Source organism: Puma concolor, chromosome A2 (assembly GCF_028749965.1).
Source record: "Puma concolor isolate L17-30 chromosome A2, mPumCon1.1.hap2, whole genome shotgun sequence".
Lineage (NCBI taxonomy): Eukaryota > Metazoa > Chordata > Mammalia > Carnivora > Felidae > Puma > Puma concolor.
Window position 1 is genome coordinate 99400381 of NC_141668.1, and position 22412 is coordinate 99422792.

The 22412-nt window shown below is 43.7% G+C and overlaps 1 protein-coding gene across 6 annotated transcripts in view; it reads left to right on the forward strand.

The window, feature by feature from the left end:
- HECW1 (HECT, C2 and WW domain containing E3 ubiquitin protein ligase 1) overlaps positions 1–22412 on the forward strand; it is a 429509-nt gene that overhangs the window by 189012 nt on the left and 218085 nt on the right. For all 6 annotated transcript variants that reach the window (XM_086697032.1, XM_086697035.1, XM_086697036.1 and 3 more), the window contains one exon: positions 4927–5034. In XM_086697032.1, coding sequence (XP_086553158.1) covers positions 4927–5034 — 108 coding nt within the window. The remainder of the gene's footprint in view (positions 1–4926; positions 5035–22412) is intronic.

Below are 22412 nucleotides of genomic sequence, written 5' to 3' on the forward strand. Positions count from 1 at the left end.
TATGAGTGGCCATGAGCTCGATACGGAGTAACGAAGGATTCTCTCTCTGGTGACACAGAATGGGGAAAGATCATGTGGTTTCAGTGACAGCTTGACCTCGTTTAGAATTCTACCCTGCCACTGGCCAGATGTATGGCCCCAGCCATGTACTGTCATCCGAGCTCTAGGTTTCTTATCTCTAAAATAGAGGGGAAGACATAACTTTCTTCTCAGGATCATTGAGCAGAATTGATGAGACACTGCACATTTACTGCCCGTTGATCAATACTTCATGTCTTGATCTACCTTGTCAGGGAGCTCTATTCTCTGGATGTGTGATAGCAAATTACCTTAATTCCCAGGCTTCGTTCAGCCTAGCCTTCACCCTTAGATGGGTACTCAATCGTTGTAACTGTGCATTATAGACAAAAGCTTCTTACCAAACCAATAGGAACATGGAAAGAGATTTTAAAGTTCAGTAAGTGGGAAGAAGGTCATCACCTGGTCAAAAATAAGTACATAGAAGCATGTTTATTAAAAATCGGCATTTCCAGAAAATAGTTCTGCCGTTATTCATTTGAAAATGCCTACTTGACTTTGACAAATAAAACCTAATTATTTATGAGTTCTATATTTAGGGTTAGAGAGTCAGCAATGCCCATGGCTTACTCACACTAAGGGAACAGTCTTGTATAATTGAGTTAGGATACATAAGTTGGAGGATACAACTAATACCTCTAGTCATTAGAATGCTAAGTCAATGAGAATGTATCTATTCAAGTATTTTTCACCTCTTCACCTCACATTCATGTTAAAATAATATAGGGGCGCCTGGGTGGCGCAGTCGGTTGAGCGTCCGACTTCAGCCAGGTCACGATCTCGCGGTCCGTGAGTTCGAGCCCCGCGTCGGGCTCTGGGCTGATGGCTCAGAGCCTGGAGCCTGTTTCCGATTCTGTGTCTCCCTCTCTCTCTGCCCCTCCCCCGTTCATGCTCTGTCTCTCTCTGTCCCAAAAATAAATAAACGTTGAAAAAAAAAATTTTAAATAAAATAATATAAAATAATCTGCTTACTAGTGATGTCTAATAATGTTCTCTGGCCAGTACCTGTATTCACTCATTCAGTCCTCACAACAGACTTTTGAAGCTGGTATTGATATTATCCCCGCATTGTAGTGAGGAAGCAAAGACACAGAGGGATTAAATAAGCTACCTAGGTTCACATAGGTGCTAAGGTAGCCTAATGTTCCTGCTTCAAGGGGTTGTCAATATCCCTGTAATCACACAAACATTGCTCCCACAAAATGACTTCCACCATGACAAAAAAATATGGAAAAAAAGAACCTTGGGACAGATGGCCCAGGGCCTATCAATCCTCAGGGTGGCAGAGAGCATGGCTGGGCCCCCACCATCCATTCCAGGCCTCTTCTTTTCTCCAGTGCTTTCCTCTAGTGCAGAATCCTGTCCCTAAAATTTGTATATCTCAGACTCCTGTGCAACCATGTCCCAGATGCACACTGGTCCCTTCATTAGGCGCACCTGTGCAAGACAGGGAAGGAGGCAGCAAACTGTGGGGTTCCTCCTCCTACTGGTTAGCCTGTGGCTGCCTCAGTCGTGGCTTTGGAAAGTTCAGCCATCCACCGCAGTGCCTTGCTATCCACTCACTCACTTCCTGGGTGATGTGGTGGTGGCAGGTACCCATCTTGCTACAGGCTGGTTGCTCTCTGTGGGTGGAGAGGCAATCGCTGTGGCCTGGGAAGCAGCCTCTTGCTCTCCTGCCCACTGGCCACCGCTGTTCTATGAGGTTCTTGAGCTGAGCAGTTCCCATGAGGCCACTCTGAGTGAGGTGGAAGCAGGGCCTTGGAGAACCGGTTATTCTGGGGCTGTTCCCAGAGACCCAGCCTGGAGTCCCATTTCTCTAGGAACCCAATCCTCTGCATTGAATCCCCTTCTGCATAAAATATCTGGAGTGATTCTGTTTCTCTGCATCTGACCCCCACAATACACTTGAATTCCCAAGCAAAGACCAATAACTTTTCCAACAATTGGCAATGAATGCCTTTGGGGAAGGAGTTGACCTCTCAGCACAGATGGTTCAGGCAGGAATATCGACTATTCTTTTTTCTTATGTGCTATGTGTTATGAAGTATTATCAATGTAAGAGAATGGGCTATTTATCAGGACCAATTGACAGTCTTTTAAAAGGTGTCATGTTTAATTTTTTTTTTTACGTTTATTTATTTTTGAGACAGAGAGAGACAGAGCATGAATGGGGGAGGGTCAGAGAGAGAGGGAGACACAGAATCTGAAACAGGCTCCAGGCTCTGAGCTGTCAGCACAGAGCCCAATGCGGGGCTCGAACTCACGGACTGTGAGATCATGACCTGAGCCGAAGTCGGACGCCCAACCGACTGAGCCACCCAGGTGCCCCAAAAGGTGTCATGTTTAAATGTGTACAGTGAAATGTATCTTGTTTTCTTTAAAATGTGTGTTATTTTGCTATCCTCATTAGTCTTTGCAGATTCTTCCCACCTACTCATCCCATCCTTTTCTCTTTGAGGTTCTCCTTGTGCTGCTGTGGTTCCTTAATAGTTAACCTATTCTTAAACTTACTATAGTCTAATGAAATTGCCTGTTTTCTTGAATAAGTCCCCAAATCTATTAGAAACTTCCCGAGAACATAGACCATATCTTGTTCACCAGTGTGTCCGCAGGGTTTAGCACAATGCCCAGAGTGGAGGAGATACTTACTGCACATTTACCTAATGCATGAATGAGCATCCCTTCTAGATATTATTTACAGGGATACCTGATCATAACTGTTAAAATGAATATTCTGGTGATCAGAGTGGAAGATTCAAGTAAATACCTCTCCTTAGAGAATTGCTATAATGAGGCAAATCTCTACACTGAAAACCCAGGGAGCTAGGAAAATATTATGCCTTTTTGGCAGAAATGAGGCAATTATGGTAAAAGACATATTATGCAATCATCTTAGTAACCCAACCAGGGCTGTGAGCACACACTGTGAATATTAAGACTGGCAAATTTTGCAACCAAGTGATTTTCCAGGGGATACAGTGCCTGCCATTAATGAAGCAGGGATAGTGTTGCTGTGCCCAATTATCTTTACCAAAGACGAGATAGCCAAAAATGTGCAGTCAACATGGGAGGGCACAAGCACGTTGACCAGTTGTCTCATTTACTCCTCCACTAGGAGGTCCCAGTGATTAGTACCCCACCCCCATTTTGCAGGGGAGGACCTGAAGATGTAAACTCGATGTCATTGGTATATGGCACAAAGAGCCTTGATAACTGAGTCCTTTGCTACAAGTCCTGCCTTTCTTTCACCTCCTTCTTGCCTGTTTTCCCAGTCTAGGCAGATACAATCTTAGTTTCAAAAAGGACAACCATGACCTTGCTCCTCTTGGCAGAGCTGGAACTTGGAGCCTGCTCTCAGGAACCCCTGAGTTCTGTTTATTCATCTGTCACTGCAGTGGATCTGGATTCTCAAAGCCACAAACCCATCTAGCTCAAGTGTTTACTTTCTGCCAGGGCCCCATAGATAACCAAAGTAAAATTCATATCCCTGTCTTAGCCTCCACTGAAAACATGAGGTCTGGAACCAGAGAGGGGGCAGTCAGCTTCTCCTTCACAGATCAGTCCTTTCCAGGAACGCTGTTCCTGTCTGGACACCAACTTTAAGGAGGATATTGGCAACTGCAATGTGATGAGCAGAGAAAGAGCAGGAAAGGAAAAGTACACAGTCCCCCACAAGCTCCTCTTAGTGCCTCCATGCAGGAGGCTCTCCGTCATCTTAGGTCCTGGACACCACATCCAGGCCTCTCTCTGCCCCCTCCACACCCACCCTCCATCTCCACCCTTGTGGCTTCTTATCCCTCAGTGCTTCCCTGAACTCCAGGTGGCCTCCCTCCTTCAAACTCCCTGTTAGAGCACCCTGTTCTTTTCCTTCCCATCCCCTATCACAAATTGTAATAATACCTTTATTTCTTCACTTAGTGTTTAAAGTCTGCATCCTCGGGGTGCCTGGGTGGCTCAGTCAGTTAAGCGTCCGACTTTGGCTCAGGTCATGATCTCGAGGTCCGTGAGTTCGAGCCCCGCGTTGGGCTCTGTGCTGACTGCTCAGAGCCTGGAGCCTGTTTCAGATTCTGTGTCTCCCTCTGTCTCTGACCCCCCCCCCCCGTTCATGCTCTGTCTCTCTCTGTCTCAAAAATAAATAAATGTTAAAAAAAATTAAAAAAAAATAAAGTCTGCATCTTCAATTGTTTGAAAGCTTTAGCTCAGAAAGGACCATATTGAGTTTGCCCAACACCATGGCTCTTGCATTTTTCCCAGCATGACAGACGGTTCAGTCTTGATAAGTATCTGTTGAATGAACAAATGAATGCATGAGTGCATGAAGGATGGATGGATAAATTCATGGATGAGTCCCAGGTATTAGATGATGACAGGTATCCGGGCTGGAGAAGAGATGCTATAAAGTGGGGTCTATGAGAGCTGGGCCCCAAACAGAAAGTGTGATTGAATGTTTTCTTTATGCCTCATTCACAAACCCAAAGCAAGACCAATTCCTGGAAGCTTTAGGAGGAAGATTTTTGCACTCAGATTTCACACACGTAAAGACTATTCAAAAGTGAAATGGCCTGCCATAGAAGCAATTATTTTCTGTTTGTGGAAGTGTTTGCAAACCAGCTAGATGATCGCAGGAGGTATTGAAGAGCAGGGATTGGCTCTGTATTACAAAGGGTTGGTCGAGAGGGTACCTGAGGATACTTCTAGCTCGCTGATTTGGATTCCATGTGCTTTTTCGTCTGTTGAGTTAGAGATAGCATTAATATCCTTTGCTCTTTTTCTTTCTTTCTTTTCCCTAAATATACTGTTAGCTGATACATTTTTCTACTCTGCTTTCTTTCTTTCATGGGAGTATAGATGAGGTCTTGTCAGAAAACTTTTTGGACTATAAGAACCGTGGAGTCAATGGTTCTCATCGGGGCCAGATCATCTGGAAGATTGATGCCAGCTCTTACTTTGTGGAACGTGAGTACTTTTCCCATTCCTGTTGCTCGTGATGGGGTTCAACTGTTTCAAGTCCTTCATTCTATTGCATTGCTTCCCTGAGAAATGTGCTGTGTAAGAGAGGCATATGTTTAATGAAATGCTTAAAAATAATGAAAGGTGAGATCTAGAGCATTTGGGCAACAGCCATACAAACCAGCCCAGACGGCCATTCCTTTTGTTTCAAAGAGATGTTTGGTTCATGGTCATTCATAGGCCTCTGGATTCAGAACCTTGTGGCTCAGATCTTTTAACTTTCACTCCGTGCTCCTCCACGTGCTCTCCAAATTTGCGATAGTTGCCCCTTCTGTATCCTGTAGTGAAGTGTTGGCTTTGCTTGAGCCAGTTCTTCAAGACTCCCTGATCATGGCCCCAGAATATTGGGGATATTCCACACTTCACCCTGATTTTCGGCTCTGGCCATAATTCCCCAGGATGGAGGTGATACGTTACTACTACTGACCTGTTTCTTTGATTCCTGATCTACTGATATCTCTGCGTGTATAAACTTGTCATCATGTATTTTACTGAGATATTTCCTAAAATTTTATGCTATCTTTGAAAATAAGTCATATTTGTAGTTAAGGAAGGATTCTTTTCCAAAATCCCCATACTGGTGCATTTCCCATTGCACAAGGAAATATCTATGTGGGCCTCATGTTTACCAACTGAAGGAATGCACAGAATACCCTTATCTGCAAGTTCTTCCCTTCCCACTTGGGTATGGGAGAGTGCTAAATGTACAAATCCCTCCTGCATCTTCTGGTCCATAGCAGGGATTCAGTCAGTATGTCACTTTTGAAAGGTAATGATGGAATAGTCCCTTGTTCCAACTGTCCAGTTCTCAGAGGAAAGGATACATGGCCAGGAAACTAAAGTCTATAATCATTTGACTTGTTCAGGAAAAACTATAGTCTCTAGCATGTTTTGCTCCCATTTTTATTTACTCTCATTTCCATTTGTTCACTTAGTAAGCATTTTGTAAGACCTACTATATTCCAAAAACCAGAGATTTGAAGATGAAATGTCTGGTGTCTTCCCTTTAGAAGCTTTTGGTATCTCTGCTCCTAGAAATGACACAAATGCCCCCCTTTTTTATTGGCAAACATATGTAGATAGGAGATTGATACTATCAGATGTAGAGGGGACATGATTTTATGAGATGTGGTTGGGCCCTTGACTTTGGTTTAGTCATAATGAAGTTCCCAACAAGAGATTCCCTTTTCCTTAGTATTTATCTCCCTGTCTCTAGCTTTTCTCCTCCTAATCCATTCTGATTCTGATACCAGACAAAATGCCTTTATATTCAACTCTGATACCATCTGCTCAAAAGCCTCATGGCTCTGCTTTCTGACTACATCAGCTGAAACCTCTCTGCCTTGTTGCCAAGCCCCAACAAAACCCACCCTCATCCCTCAACCCTAGTTCTCCACCCTCCCCAGCATGCCCCCTTTGCCCAAGTCATGCCAGTATCTTCCCCATCCCGAAAATAGCATCATTTATCATAAAGGACATAGGTGGGCTTGATTTGGGGACAAAGACAGGTTCCAGCTAGTAGTACTTAATATGACTTCCCAAATGCCAGAAAGAACAAAAAAGGTAAAAACTTGCATTAGCAATGAATATTAAACACAATAGCTGACTATATGCCCTGATCTGATCTACATTGGAAGTCTGGTAGGAAAGGACTTCTTTACTACGCCCCTGTTTCCTTCTTTGGAGTTCCAACTAATTGGGAAATCGACACCATTTAGGGTCAAAATATAGTCTCAGCTCAAAATGATGCAGGAATGAGCACAGCTTCCAAGTTTTTGTCTTTTTAGAGTCAAGGAAATAAGTACTAAGGATAATGTGAAATCTTATGAGCTAACGTAAAAAAGATGAGTCTGTGTATAAAGTCATCTAGCAATAGTGCCATTCTTTCCAAAGAAGTTCTTTTCAAGATTTCCAAGATTTCTGTGACATATAGAATATGTTGTGTATATTCATCTCAAATAACAAGCCATATCATATAATTGTCTTCATGAAGAAACACTTTAAATACCACTAGAAGATATTATAATATAAAAGCAGCTCTGTAAATTATAAAAAATATTGCCATAACTGAGTGCAAGTGTATTCAAACTTGGTTAAGTAGCAATGTCCTATAGTAAACAAATGGCTTGCCACGTCATATTCAAAATAACTAAAAATCGAACACTTTAGAAAAATGGAATTTTATAAGTGTTCTGGTGAAAATCTGGGACAATCTCACTCTGCAGTATCCCTGTTGGACTAGCAATATCTCAGTGTTTTAGACAAATGGATGAAATTGAGAAGGCGGATATTTACATTTTGCAAATACATCAAAACAGTGCTCAATATATAAAGAATGTAAGATTTTGTACAAATGTAATATAATTTGTCAAAAACTAAAAATGTATCCAGAAAAAGATTAATTGAGTTTAAAAATGATTAGAATATTAGCTCAGGGCACACATATAAATCAAATAAATTAAAATGCTGTGATGGACTATAGCTTTAGGAGTCTGAATGCATTAAAACTATAAATATGCTGTATGAATTTATATTTTAATGTGAAATCACTTATATTTTCAAAAATGTATGATTGAAAAAGTGCCAAATTAACAAACAGGAAGAGATTGGATGTACAAAATGTTCTAATATCACTATCTTTCATTAATGCAGCAAAGCATCAAAGGTCCTCTTGCTATAATAAAAATGCAGAACACAGTCCATTAACCAGAAGTTTACAGAAGTTTTTGACGTTAAGAGAAATAAGACTCTTGAAGCCTCTAAATAGTAATAAACACATTAATCTAATTGGTAAATTATACCTTCTTAAAATTAAAAATTATTTTACAAACTTTGCACATAGGCCAGATTTTAAATGTTGAAATACAACAGGAGGTCATTCTTTCTATCTGAGGGTTAAATTAAAGTAATGAAATAAATGGGGTTGTTATTTCATTTTTATTTTCCGTTTTTGTCTTTATTTTTTCCTTTTATTATTTCCTTTTATAAGAGTAGAGATACATCACTGATTACTTGGAGTCTATAATGTTCTGACAGTACATTTCTTCAGGGTTATGATTCAATTTAGAATTAGGTAATTGCTGTTGATTTATACAATTTTTTTTAAGGTCTGGCTAAATCGGATTTTGAACGTACTTCCAAATTAGGAACATTCAAAACAGATTATTTTCTGCACTCTTTAAGGAATTACATGCATGATAAAACACAAAAGAAATAAAACCTGAATTGTTTCCTTTTCTCTGGCATAACTTTTCCCTAGTGGGCCTCTGGCTGTTTGACTATACTAATAATTGCTGTAATATGAGAACTGCAAAAAGATGCAAATTTTAACACTGACAAAAGAAAGAACTAGTGAAGTTTCAGCTTTACTCATCCTGATCAAATCTTAAAATGCCGTATCATTATAGTAACTCCATTACTATTTTTTAATATGTGTAGTCAGGCTTAGAGCAGGCTAGGCTTAATCCTCAGGAGTCACCACAGTCCTTGCTGATCGTGTGCTCCTATCAGAACTCCTTCAAAATTGGGGCTTATGTTGCCCAGAAGCAATGACAAGGGTGATGATTCTACAGGGAAGGCATCTTTGTGTTGATCCTTGGCCCAAATCTGTTCCATGTAGCTCCCTGTTCATTGTTGCTCCTCATCGGTAGCAGGAAGAAAAATGTGCCTGCTGCCACTACTGATTACAGCCAAAAAGAGTTTCTCCCGAAGGGATCTCCTTTCTCCACCCACTTTTGTGTTGTGTCCTGTTATCACGGTCAGGAGCTCTGCCTTCTCACAGCTGTCTGGATGCCAACCAGAAATCCACAGTCCTCTAACTGCTCTGCCTTGCCTTGGTTTCCTGCCCCTGCTCAGGTCACTGGTCCTGCCCTGCTCCCACATTGGATCCTTCCCCACTGTGTCCTCGTTTCCAGAATCACTCCCTGCTACTGCCCGCTTTGATTCTATCATCCTGCGTTTGTCAGAATGTCCGTCAAACATTAGCACATTCCCAAGATCCTTTTCCATCCATCCTCCCAAAGTTAAAAAGCACACAGTGGCCCCTGATTATACTTAACACCAAATCTAAGCACCTACTTTTTAATGACACCCATTGAGCCTGGTGAGGTGAAATTTACACAGGTGGGAAGGGTCAGCATTTGCCTCTCAGTCCACACTTGGGCAAGGGGCTTCCCAGTGAGAGACAGGTGGGCTCAACATCAACCCCGGTGTGGCCCGCTCTGTCTCTTCATCTGTACAATGAAGTTAATGTGTACTGCCCCCAGTGCAGCCCCATAAGGATGGATGATTCACCCAGTGAAGGCCAGGTGTGTCTGGTGTAACCAGATCCGCTGTGTAAGAAGAAGGCTTTGAGTTAGGGATTGCGGTGCCACTCGGAAAGGGAGTCAGATGAGCAGTGCACATTGCACTTGGCATTTCTCTTCAGGGAATGGACAAGGGGGTGTCATGGTGACAACTGTGTGAACTGAATGGCTTTATTCGGAGAGTTTTCTGTGAGAAATGCTTTGCAGCTAGAGTTGAAGACCAAAGGCACTGGAGGAAAAGTAGGGCTCTAGGAGAACCGGCTGGCTTCCCCTCATTAGCATTTCTGGCACATGCTTTCTCCTCTCCGGCAATGCAGCAAGAGCAAGGGCCAGTCCTCCTGGAGCCGGGAGGCCACCCAGATCCATGATTAGACACAGGGGTCTCATCAGGTGGACAATCAAGTTGGTTCAGGTGACACATTGTTACAGCCTTTTATTTGAACCTGAGCATATTTTCACCAGCACTGCTCTGCTGTTGGAACCAGTATGGCTGAGAACTGTACTGCAGGCTGCCATTTTCAATCACTGTTTTGTGATTTCCAAGGAGGTGTCTCCATCTGTACTACAGTAAACATTTGAGCCATAGACTCCAAGCCCTCAGGAAGTCTCAAGTCTACTTGGGGAGACTAAACATAAGCCCGGTACTCATGCTGCTTCACAGGTTTTCTGTGAGGAACAAGAATGGCTCCATAGAAATATTTGCAAGATAGTGGACATCAATATTATTATGTCATCTTATTTTTATTCCATAATTCCTGGGACACCATGACTATCCCCATTGTTCATCCTGTTTAATACTGTCCCAAAGGGAAATCATGGTCAGCATTGTACTCTACAACATACTGCTTATGTTCTTACTTATATTTCTTCAAGATTGAGGAAAAAAATGTATAGTTCACAGCAATACTCCTAAAATTCATTTTTCTCTTTCACCACACAATTCCCCTGGTTTTCCATAAACTTCTCCATAAACGTACTCCTGGTTGTAGCTCACACTCAGGGTGCTCTTCTTCCCTTCCTTTTTTCCTTCACATTTTGCTTTAGAAGCCTAAAAGTAATCGTTCTGGAGATAAATCTCTGGGAGTGGTGGAGAAAGGAACCCACGTCACCAAAGACACAATCACTCACTCTTCAATAGACCAGAGTGAAATGGTTGGAGATATTCACATAATAATACCATCTTGGCTGCCAAGCCAATCTAAGTGTGCAGTGGTTCTGGCTGAACAGGGCCAATAAAACGATGGGACTGTGGCAGTGGAAGGGCAGGGGTCCAGTTGGGAAAACAGGACATACAAGTAAGGAGACACACACAGCCGGCTTGCCCCCAGTCTACCCAATGTGAGAAGCCAAAGTGTTGGGTGCAATCACTTCTTACCATGTCGAATATTCCATTACATCAGGGGCAGCAAAATTGATCTTCAGTCCACAGAAGTGTCAGTCTATCAGATTAAATAACAGACCATACAAAGAGTGACTCAGCATTATTACAGAAAACAGAAAGATATAACCAGTCAATTCAGATTTGCAGCAATACAGATAGTGCTGACTTCTAGTTGGATATGTGTCAGATTCTCCCAATGACATGAAAGCTCTTCATCAACACAAATAAATGGTCAGGCCCTATTACCACAGACTGAGACCTTTCTGGATGAGTCACCATGTCAGTAAAAGAACATACAGATTCACCTGCCTCTCTTAACCCTATAGTGCTGGAGGTCTGTTGGACTGTACTAGTCTTCAGGACCTCAGATCTAGAGGTAAAGGCTTGGTCCCTGCCAAGGCTCTTGCATTCTAGTACAGGAGACTAACACATACCTCTTATAGTGTCCCATATCAGTGAAGACGGAGGAGCACCCAACCCAGCCTTGGGACACAGAGTTAATCATCCCCATACATAAGAGGAGCTCATAGGCAGACTGGGCCAGTGGGAAGGGCTGTGTTGGGGGTCAAGTGTAGAGAGGTCATTTCAGGCAAGGGACAGCACCGACAAAGGCATGAAGGCATGGGGAGTGGGCAGGCGGGGATAGGTGAGAGTTAAGACAGATTCCTGACAGAAGGAGGAGAGGAAGAGGAGGAGGGGGAAGAAGAGAGATCATCAAGTGTGGAGGATTAAGTGTGGCCACAGATTCCTTGACAGTCCTCTTGAGAGGAGGGGTCCATGTCTCCTCTCCCGTGAGAGTTTCCGTGCTGAAGTGATGCTGTGCCAACTTCCAGGCCCAGGCTTTAAGAGACTGGTAGCTTCCACTTCCTACCCTTTAGAATACTCAATCTTAGAACCCTGAGACAGCGGTGCTGTAAGAAGCCCCAGTGGCCATGTGAAAGGTTGCATAGAGAGATGGTTCACCAGCTCAGCTGCTCCAGCTGTCCCCATCCAAGGGACGGTGGGGTGCAGCCCAGCTGTTATACATGGCAACAGCATGTGAGACCCCCAAGGGAGAGCTGTCCAGCTGGACCCAGTCACCTCACAGAACCTTGAGAGATCACAATATAGTACTGTTTTAAGTTGTTAAGTTTTTGATTCCTTCGTTATGTAGCAAGAGTTGCCGTAGCACCAGAGAAATGGAAAGAGTGGGGCCGTGGGAGTCAGGGAGGAGAACCTATCAGAGAGGCATCGTCAACACAACCTGGTGAGTGCCAATGGAGGGGTCACGGGAGACACGGTCTGGAATGCATCTATGCACAGTTGCCATATGGGGGCCGTGGTGGTTATCGTAAAAAGAAAATTCAAGCTGATGAGAAAGAGTAGGGTGAACAGTTCATCCTGCCTTGCTCAGAGCAATCCTGGTTTTGGCTTTGAAAGTTTCCAGTCCCAGGAAACCTGTCCATCCTGGGCACACTGGAATGGTGGTGGCCCTCTGGTACATCTGCACTGACAGAGGAGAGCAAAGTGTCCTGGCGCTCCTCCAGCGAGGAGGCTGTGAGAGACTCTGAGGCGGCAGCATGGGGAATAGGACTGAGACGGGCTTGAACATGTGTACAGAATGAGGGGAAGGAGCCATAACATAAGAGCTCTCATTGATTTAGTACCCACTCGTGTCCACTTTTTTACACCCTGTTATGCTGATGACAGCACCATGAGGAGGGTGCCAGCACCATTGTTTCTGAGGAGAAAATAGACGTGGTAGTGTGTGTGGTACAGCTGGGGTATGAACCAGCCTCACCTGCTTGTGCTCATCAGCCCCAGGGAAGAGGTAGGGGATGTTGGATGTTCGATGGACCGGGGCCCATAAGCAGTCAGAAGGAACTGGATGCAGAGAAAGTTAAGAGCCCAGCCTTTCCTGGAAGTCCTTGACCTGCTAGGGACCAGGAGACTGGAAGTGTAGTGGGGCAGGATAGGGACAGGACTTGGGGTCAAGACGTGTGTGCTGACCACCTTATAGCACCCCTTTCCTACCAAGAAGGGAAATAAGAAGAAACTGGAAAGACTCAGGAGTGATTTTCACCTGTATAGGTGTGGTGGAGTAAAATTACCACTCTACAAAAAAGACTCTCTTGGTCCCTCTCAAAGCCACTCTGTACACAAAATGAGTCTCTTTCTCTCCATGCCATAGACACAGGGAGCTAGAAACAAGCAGGGCTGCTGAGATTCTCCATACCCCTGCCTCTGGACAGTGCTTCAACAAGAGAAGGAGGAAGTATTCTGCCCATTTTAATGTCCATGAGATGGGGCATGATAGCTTTCTCCTAAAGGCCGGTGTGGGACAAAGCAGAGAGACACCGCATTTGGCAGGCGAATATGTAGGGCAGACAAGGGAACCTGACCTAACTAGGACGCTGTGTCTGGACTTGCAGCCAGGTGGGTGAGGCCGTGTCTGAAGGGCATGCCCAGCTGATTACCGTGATGTCCAATTAGACAGATATAGCAGATGGGAATGAAGGCGGCTGCAGCCATCCCACGGACGGTGGCCTGTGCTTGTCCCTGGGGACCTGAGCCTGGCTCATAAGATCTGATCCCTGAACTGCCATTTGGGGAAAGACTGATGTCCTGAATAGAGGAGTAATAATAGTAATAGCAGAACTGAAGATCTCTGAGCTCTCCTGATGTGCCAAGCTCATGCTGAGCACCCTAACACGTATTGTCCCATTTAACCTTCATGAGAACCCTAGGTGGCAGATAATACTTTCCCTTTTTGTTGATAAGGAATCTGAGGTGCAGGAAAAATGCAGCTGCTCCACTATTCACAGGGTGGGACCCGTCAGACCTTGGCAGTGTGACCTTGGAGCCTGCTCTTTTCACTCCCGTGATGTCCTGATAAGATCAAAGTAGGCCAGAAGTGCCACCACCAGGAGGATGGAGATTCAGTGCAGGGTTCTGGTCCCATGGGGGGTGGGGTATTACATCCAGGTATCATATCCAGGCAATACACTGGATGGGACTTTGAAGTTGGAGTCAGTGCTGGGGGCTTACCTCCCAGAATAACTGGCAGGGGATTATTTGGGCATCAAAATGGGGACCCAGATGTCGCTGGGATAGTAAGTCCTTGACCAGAGGAAGGAAAGTAGAAGTGATTAACATATGGCCTTCCTCCCATCCATATGATTCTGAGTGAGGGGTTCAGTAAGCTCCACCATAAAAAGCTACAGAGAAAGTTCAAATTAGAAGACAGATGCTATCCAAGATGTCAGTTACTTCCCCACACATAAACCCAGAATCTTCTCCATTTCAATATAGTTGTTATGTGTGTATGAATCTCATTTGTATATGCATTTTTTAAAGTTTACTGATTCCCTACAGAAAATTTGAAGAAAAGATCAAAGTAAAAATCACCCATAAGTTCAACACGAGATAATATTTTTAGAGATTTTTTTATCACTAGTAGCATCTCCCTAAGAGGGGCCTAATAAATATTTATTCAATTAATTAATGAATTACTTAAGCTAGTGCTCAGAACTCCTGTGGAGAAAGCAAGAGACTGATGCTCAAGGACAACAACTGTTATGTCTTATCTTTCCCACAAGTGGCCTCTGAGCCATCTAGAGGAAGAAACAGGGAAATATGGGTGAGGGAGGGAACCAAGTGGTCCCTGGTCAGACACATATGGCAAGTGGGCACCACAAAAACAGAATACAGCGTACAGATATGTCCAACTTCTTGGAATAAGGAGGGGGCAGAGAGGTACAGCCTTTCATTTATTAATTTAAAAACATTTTTAAAAATACTTATTTATTTTGAGAGAGAGAGAAAGGGAGAGGGTGAGAGTGGGGGAGGGGCAGAGAGAGAGAGAGAGGAAGAGAGAGAATCTCAAGCAGGCTTCACACTGTCAGCACAGAGCCAGACTCAATCCCATGAACTGTAAAATCATAACCTAAGCCAAAATCAAGAGCCAGAGGCTTAACCAACTGAGCCACCCAGGTGCCCCCCACCTTTTAAAGAAGAGTTATTCTGCTCTCCAATAAACATGGCTCAGTCCACACTGGGAATCTGACCAACCAGTTTAGTGATTAGCAGTTCCTCCTTTGATTAGTTAGAAGCTGATGCTAGACAAGCAATAGGAAGGGAGAATTTTCCCTTTTCCACCTCATCCCCAACTTACACTGCTTCCTTTTGACCCATTGAGACTTTCAGCTGAGTCTATGGTCAGGCACAATTGTAGGTAGTGTTCTTGGTGAGGACAGAGACCCACAGAAGTAAGGGAAGCCTGCCTGAACACCATGTGTGCCTCCCTAGACACTTGTCACTGCTCCCTTGCACCTACCTGGGGCCAGTTCAGAGGTCACTCCCAGGAGTTGCTGTCATCAGCCAAGACAGGTCTCTTCCAAGTCAACTCCAAGGCCATTTTCGAATGATGCCAGCAATGTTGTCCACATGGGCTTTGTACAGCCAAAAAAGAGTTCAGAGTTCATATACTATATAAATAGCACTAACTCCTCACAATTTCTCATTAATCCAGACCTCAGTATCTCATGCATCCCACCTTCCCAAAATTCCAGAGTTGATATGGTACCCAAGAATACTGCAAAACCCACCAACACCCACAAAGTCTAGAAAATGCAAACCCCTTGTCCATTGTGGCAGCTGCTAATTCAGCCTTGTTTCCCTCTTTCCAAGCAAAACCAGAGTTTGCAGGTACTGGGCCACATTCAGACCCATGTTGCTACTGCCAGCTGTTACCTGAGAGAAGATGGCAGACAAAAAGCAGAAAGGAGGAAGGAGCTAATTGTGTTTCTTTCAACTTCACCAGAATGAGCTCCAATGTCTCCTTAAAAATCCTTAAAATCCAAACCAGAGAACTCATCTTCTAAGAGATGATCTGTGTCATTATGCCTCTCATATCTTGGAGAAAATACAGTTATAAATATCACACCTAACCTCCTGAATAAATATCACACATCTATGAAACACTGCTATTTTTGTACAAAATCTAGAAATTTGAACCTATATATTCAAAGCCTTTCATGAGACTTCTATTCCTTATATTTAAAACCTCTCTCTCTCTTTCTCTCTCTCTTTCTCTCTCCATTAATAGTTACCCTAGAATAAAAGAGGCTTATTTTACAATGTGGGTTTTCCATAACAGAGGACATGAGTTTCTAGTAAAGAACTTGGGGGCAGTGTGGAAACAATGAAATGAAAAATGCCTGGGACACACAAGGGGAGATTATTCACTCTTCTTGAAGTACTTCCCTGAGATGCCACATGCATTGAGACTTTAAGGCCCAGCTGACCCTTTAACAAAGGAATAGATGAAATAATATAAATAATACAAAGTATTTTTTCAAAGGGGAAGAGTAGATTATGTAAAAAAAAAAAACAAAACAGTAATAGAAGGGCAAAAAGGGTAATGGAACATGGAAAATAAACAATAGTCAAAATAATTTATCACGAGACTGCACCCTTTGTACTACTAGCCTAATCACAGGTAGTTCTCAAATTGAATAAAATACATTTCGGGCAAACTCAATACAAAAAATGAACATTAAAATATCACAACCAGTTAAATGGAAGCTCTGGATACTTGACACAAACTAAGTGACCTCATAAGCAACTGCACAAAGCAAATTTTTACAAGAGATGGACTCTGATAGAGGATTCGGCTCCTGGGGTCTCATGAGGGTCCCCAGTTGTCTCCATCATCGGCTCAGCCCAGGGAGCCCTTGGGGTCCCTGCGCTCAGCCCCTGCAGCGCCCTCTGTCGGCGACCGAGTGAAGAGGAGCAGGAAGAAGGTCCTTTGCGCGTGAGGCTGCTTCTGTCCCCATCCCACCAAGGCTGGAAAGGAGCCAAAGATCCGGAACTCAACTAAAGGATCAGACTGTCCTAAAACTCTTTGTATGAGACGCAAGAGAATGATGCGAAGCTTATAGGCAGCTCCAAGCTGGCAGCGGGCAAGAAGCTAAACCAGATGCAAGATAGTAAGAATTTCATAAAGCTTGTGTTTCCTGCCACCTGGAGAAAGTGTAGAAGTGACGGGATAGTTATTGGGATGTTTATGTCAAATTAGGACTGTTTGTAAGACGCATGCCCCTCTTGCTTGACCACCTCTGACACAAGCAAGAGTCTGACCGTGGTGTATTCGAGATTCTTCTGTCACCCCTCCCACCTCCACACACTTTCCTCTAGGACAGTTCTTGGTCATCTGGTATAGACTCATCTCTGAGCCTACCCTGAAAAAGATGCTGAAATTTCCAGTTCAGCCAAGTGCCTTGCACATGCCTGTCTGGTGGAACGCAAGGCTCTGCCATCCCAGTAAAGGCTTGTGCTATTAGCCAGGTTAATATTTCTGTGTTTTATGGGATGGCATGTGTGCCTCATTCATCACTTTTTTTTCTCTAATGGCTGTGACTCTAACCTGCACCATCATACCACACAGTGTCTGTAGACTTTCTTCCTGGATGGCCTCCCCAACTCAGCTGTATAGTGAAGATCAAAGCTTCCAACTCAGAAATGAGTTTTTCCTCAAGTGGCAACAATTCCAGTAAATTCCAAAGCTGAAAATATATTTTTTTTTCATGAAATCCTACACCAGTGGAGTGCATTGTTCCTTTCTCAGGAACTTGCTTGCTGTAAGGCTGCTTTTTTTTTTTTTTTTTTTTATGTCAGAGGTCCCTAAAAGGGACCCAGCATTCATTTGCTGTATCCTAGGTTTCAGAATCAACTGCACCTGGGAAAAGCAGCAAATTCAATATGCAGCATGCCAGATGGCCTGGCATGTTTATATGTGCTTTGAGCTACCACGTCCTGTGTGCCAGGGAGCCAGACTGGTGGGTGGGCTTTCCTGGGCCGGAACTGCAGGTCTGAGTATTCCTGGCCTGCAAAAGTCTCCCCACAGAAAACTGTGGTCCCATCTGCAGCCGACCACGTTAGTCCTGACTGAGCATCAAATTGTGAGAAAGCTTAATGTCTCCTAGAACCCAAGGGGAAATTGGGTAAAGGGAGAAGAGAGGCACCCTGAGGGGAAACATTTTCTACTAGGGACAGAGCAACATTTTCTACTAGGGTGGATTCCTGTACTTCTTACCAGAGAAGCCCACCTCTGAGGAGTCTACCTTGTCGTGCAGCCTATTCACAAGATTAAAACGTGATTGTCTGTGTTATATGATTCCAAGAGAGCCATTTTGGTAGGTTTCCGTGAGCTGTGTCTCTGGAGCTGGTAATGCATCAGTCCTGTTAAATATAGCCACAGGAATGTCTGGTGACCATGTATCAGAAATTACACTGCCTCATACTACCATCCCTAAGATCTGTACATGGTCAAAGATATACCCTGTTAGCCTAAAGGATTAGGCTACCCTCCTAACCTCCTGAATAGCCATAGGTATGAAGCTCTGACCTGCTTTACTGTGGTAGTGCGTTACTCACACTCCAATGTCATAAAAGCTATTTGTCACTCAGGTCTTCTGAAATAGGCCCCTGACACTTGTTTGTGGTTCTTACCTTGATCCAGTTTCATAAGTCAATATTCAAAATTCTCTTACTGACCAGAGCAGTTCATTTTAAACGTCAGGCTGAGATTGCTTCCCTTCTGCACCCACACACTCTCAACACTGCCCTTCACACATTTAAACCTCTTCCTAATATATCCTTGTACTTCGTGGCACCACCAATCTGGAAAAAGTTGGTTAATGCCTGAGAAAAGTACATGCTGCCCTGAAAGACTTCTAGAACACACTCCAGCAGGTCAAGACCTGGCTTAAGACATTTGTAATCAGCATAGAATATAGGGAAGGGTCTCCATCTGACCCTTTCCCTTTATGCCAGGAGCTGTACTTTCTACTTTCTGGAACTTTCAGTCTGTCAGTCCTTCTGATTTATGTGTCCTACCTCAATCCTAGGGAACTCAGTTCTCCAGCATCTGACCAGTCAAGAGCCTTCCCACTACTTGGACTAACATGCAGAGACCTACCCCAGTAATCCAGATTTAGGGATAAAAACATGTGGCACAGAAGGTACTGGAATCTGTGGTGTCATGGCCAATCATGTACACTTGGCCTCTGAGGATCTGTTGGGATCCCTGCTTCCAACTTGAATGCCCCCTGGGAGGCTTAGAGACAGCTCATCCAACTCCACCCAGGAGAGATAACACAAAGAAGGTCAGCAGCTAAGTGTTACTTTTTCATTTTCAGATTCTCTATTTTTCTAACTATCTCTCTCTCACCAGGGATTTTTTAATTTTATTAATCTTTACAAAGGGCCAGCTTTTGGTTTTCTTGATCTTCTGTGTATGTTTTCTGCTTAATTCGTTTCTGCTCTTATTTGTAATTTTTATGATCTCCTTCCATCTACTTTCATTGGGTTTAATTTGTTGTTGTTCTTCTAATTTCTTGAGATGGCTGCTTAGCTCATTGGTTTTTAGCTATTCTTCTAGATGTATGCACTTAAGGCTGTAAATTTTCCACTAAGCAGTTTTTGTTTTGCTTTGTTTTGGTAAAATTCTAAGTGAAGCATAACACACACATAGAAAAATGCACAAATTTAAATGAAGAGCTTATGAATTTTCAGAAAGTGAACACATCCATGTACATAGCACCCAAATCAAGAAGCAGAGCTTTACTCACATTTTAACCCATTCTGTTTCTCTTCCCTCCTTCCTATACATTGACGTGTATATGTGTTTTTTTATCTTGCATGCTTTTTTTTTTTTTTTTTTTTTAGTTTTTATTTAAATTCTAGTTAGTTAACATACAGTGTAACATTAGATTCAGGTATACAATTCAGTGATTCAACACATCCACACAATAGCCATTGTTCACAAGTGCCCTCCTTAATCCCCTTCACCTATTTAACCTGTCCCCCCGCCCTGCCCCACCACCTACCCTCTGGTAACCATCAGTTTTTCTCTATAGTTAAGAGTCTGTTTCTTGGTTTTCCTCTTTTAGTCTCCTATGATCATTTGTTTTATTTCTTAAATTCCACATATGAGTGAAATTATATGGTATTTGTCTTTCTCTAATCAACTTATTTCACTTAGCATAGTATTCTCTAGCTCCATCCACATCCTTGCAAATAGAAATATTTCATTCTTTTTTATGGCTGACCAATATTCCATTCCATTCCATGTCTCTGGTATGTGCTGTGTGCTCTCTGCTGTTGTATTTTGGCTGCTCTATCCTTCAGACTGGTCATCTGCAGAGGCTCTCTTTGCTTGCAGTAGGCAGTGTTTTGTCCTTGGCCAGGATGTGACAAGTTTTAACTAGGTGTGCTTGTTCTGCTTATGAAATGAGACCTGTCGCCACCTCTACTGGAACTGAGACCCTACAGAACTGTCTGGTCAGGAGACATGGTGTGGGCAGGAGTTTCTGCTGGCCTTCAGGGGAAGGGACCCACCATGCTGGGACTGAGGTACACTTACAGGAGAAGGGCAATCTTGCAAGAGCACAGAGGTGTAGGACTTAGTGGAAGCCAGCGAAGCAGTCAATGTAGAGGCTGTGCTTCCTCCCACGGGTGGCTCGATGTTTATGCTGAGGAGTGGGGGATAGAAATGGTGCCAGTCAGTTCTTTACTCCTTGAAGACGAGTCTCAATGCATGTGGCATCTCAGGGAAGCACTTCAAGAAGAGTGAATAATGTCCCCTTGTGTGTCCCAGGCATTTTTCATTTCATTGTTTCCACACTGCCCCCAAGTTCTTTACCTGCCTTTTCTCTAGGAGCAGTGCAGTGCCCTCTGGGCAGCCGGAGGGCACTATCCCAGCCAAGCCTGCCGACTTAAAACTCAAGGCTTCAGGAATGTAGTGTGGGCAGGGACCTGTGCTCGTCTTCTGGAGGAGCCTCTAGCTGCACTGGGACTGAGGGAGGTTTGACTGAGAATGGTAGTCGCACCAGAGCACCGGGGCGTAGGACTTGGAGCAAGCAGGCTAGGCAGCCAGTGTCAGGGCCAAGCTGCCCTCCTCAGGTGGCTCTGCACCTATGCTGAGGGGTCGGTGGAGGAAATGGTGCCAACCATCTCCTTTGTCCCTGAGAGCTGCCTCCATAAATACTACCTCTCAGGCATATGCTCCAAGAAGAGTGAACAATCTCCACTGTGTCCCAGGTGCTCCTCAGATTGCTGTTTCCATGCCATGCCCCATATGCCCCCAGATTGCTTGCCTGCCTTCTCTGTAGGAGAGGGGCAGCACCCTCAGGGCTCTCCCAGCCAAGCCAGATCTTTAAAACTCCAGTCTTCAAGCCCCACTGATTACTAGAACTCACAAAAATCAGCCCCTCTCGCTTTCCCAGACAATGGCTTTGGGGAAATATTCTCCTGTGTGTTCCCCTCCGTACCCCACTCTCTCTCGCCTTTCTCCTCAACCACGGCTCTCCCTCCTCTGTGGCAGCCGCTGTCTGTTTCAGTCCCAAACTGTGTCTCCACACCTCCTACCTTCCTCCTTGGCTCTTCACTCCCTCTGGTTGTGGCGTTTGTTCTGTTAATCTTCAGGTTGATTTGATAGTTATCCAGCTGTGTCAGAGGGACAAGACCAGCCTAGGGTCCTACTGCTCCACTGTCTTAGCTTGAGCCCCACACATCTGTGTTTCTGTCTGGGATCATTTTCCTTCTAAAAGGAAAGAGCTGTTGCCTGGATGGCTCAGTCGTTAAGCATCTGACTTTGGTGAAAGTCATGATCTCATGGTTCATGAGCTCGTGCCTGGCTTTGGGTGAGCTTGAGCCCTGCTTCAGGTGAGCCCTGCTCCTCTCTCTCTCTCTCTTTCTCTTTCTCTCCCTCTTTCTCTGACCCTCATAAGATTCTTTCTCTCTGCCCCTCACTCACTTGCACACTCTCTCCCCCCACAAAAAAAAAAAAAAAAAAAAAAAAACAATAAAAGGAAAGAGCCTCTTTTGTGTACTTCTTTTAGTGCAGGCCTACTGGTGATAAATCCCTCAGTTTTTGCTTGTCTGAAAACATCACTATTTGACTTTTGAAGAATAATTTCATAATTGTATGAAATTCTAGGTTAGCTGTTATTTTCTGTAGCACGTAAGAATGTCATTTCTCTGTCTTCCAAAAAGTCATCTGTTAGTCTCTGTCATTCCTTTGAAAATAACATGGGGTTTTCTTTCCTTCTGATGATTTTAAGACTTTCCCCTTTTTCTTTCATTTTTAGCAGTTGAACTATGATGTTCTTATGAGTGAGTGATTCTCATTTTGATCCTGAGACTGGATGGCAAACTATTATCATCTCCTTAAAAGCCTCTTCCCCATTCTCTGGAACCCAGCTATTCCATTGTCCCATATGTCCCTTATTCTCTCCTCTGTATTTATCATTCTTTTTTCTCTTCCTTCACTCTAGATGTATTCTATGAATGCATTGTACTGACCCTTTTCCTGCTGTGTTTGCTATGCTGCTAAGCCAATACATTGAATTCTTAATTGCAGCGTTTCTATTTTTCAATAATAAAGTCACTATTTGATTCATTTCTATTGGTTCTAATTTTCTGACAAAGGTTGCACTTTATCTGTCTTCTGCAAATATAAGTCATGGTTTCTTTAAAGTCTTTGCTTAATGACTTCAATATCAGGATCCTCTTTCCATTTTCCTTCTTGCTTTTGGTCAGTTGCTTCTGTCTCTTACCATCCTTGACAGCTTTCTATCCATCATCATAAGTTGCGT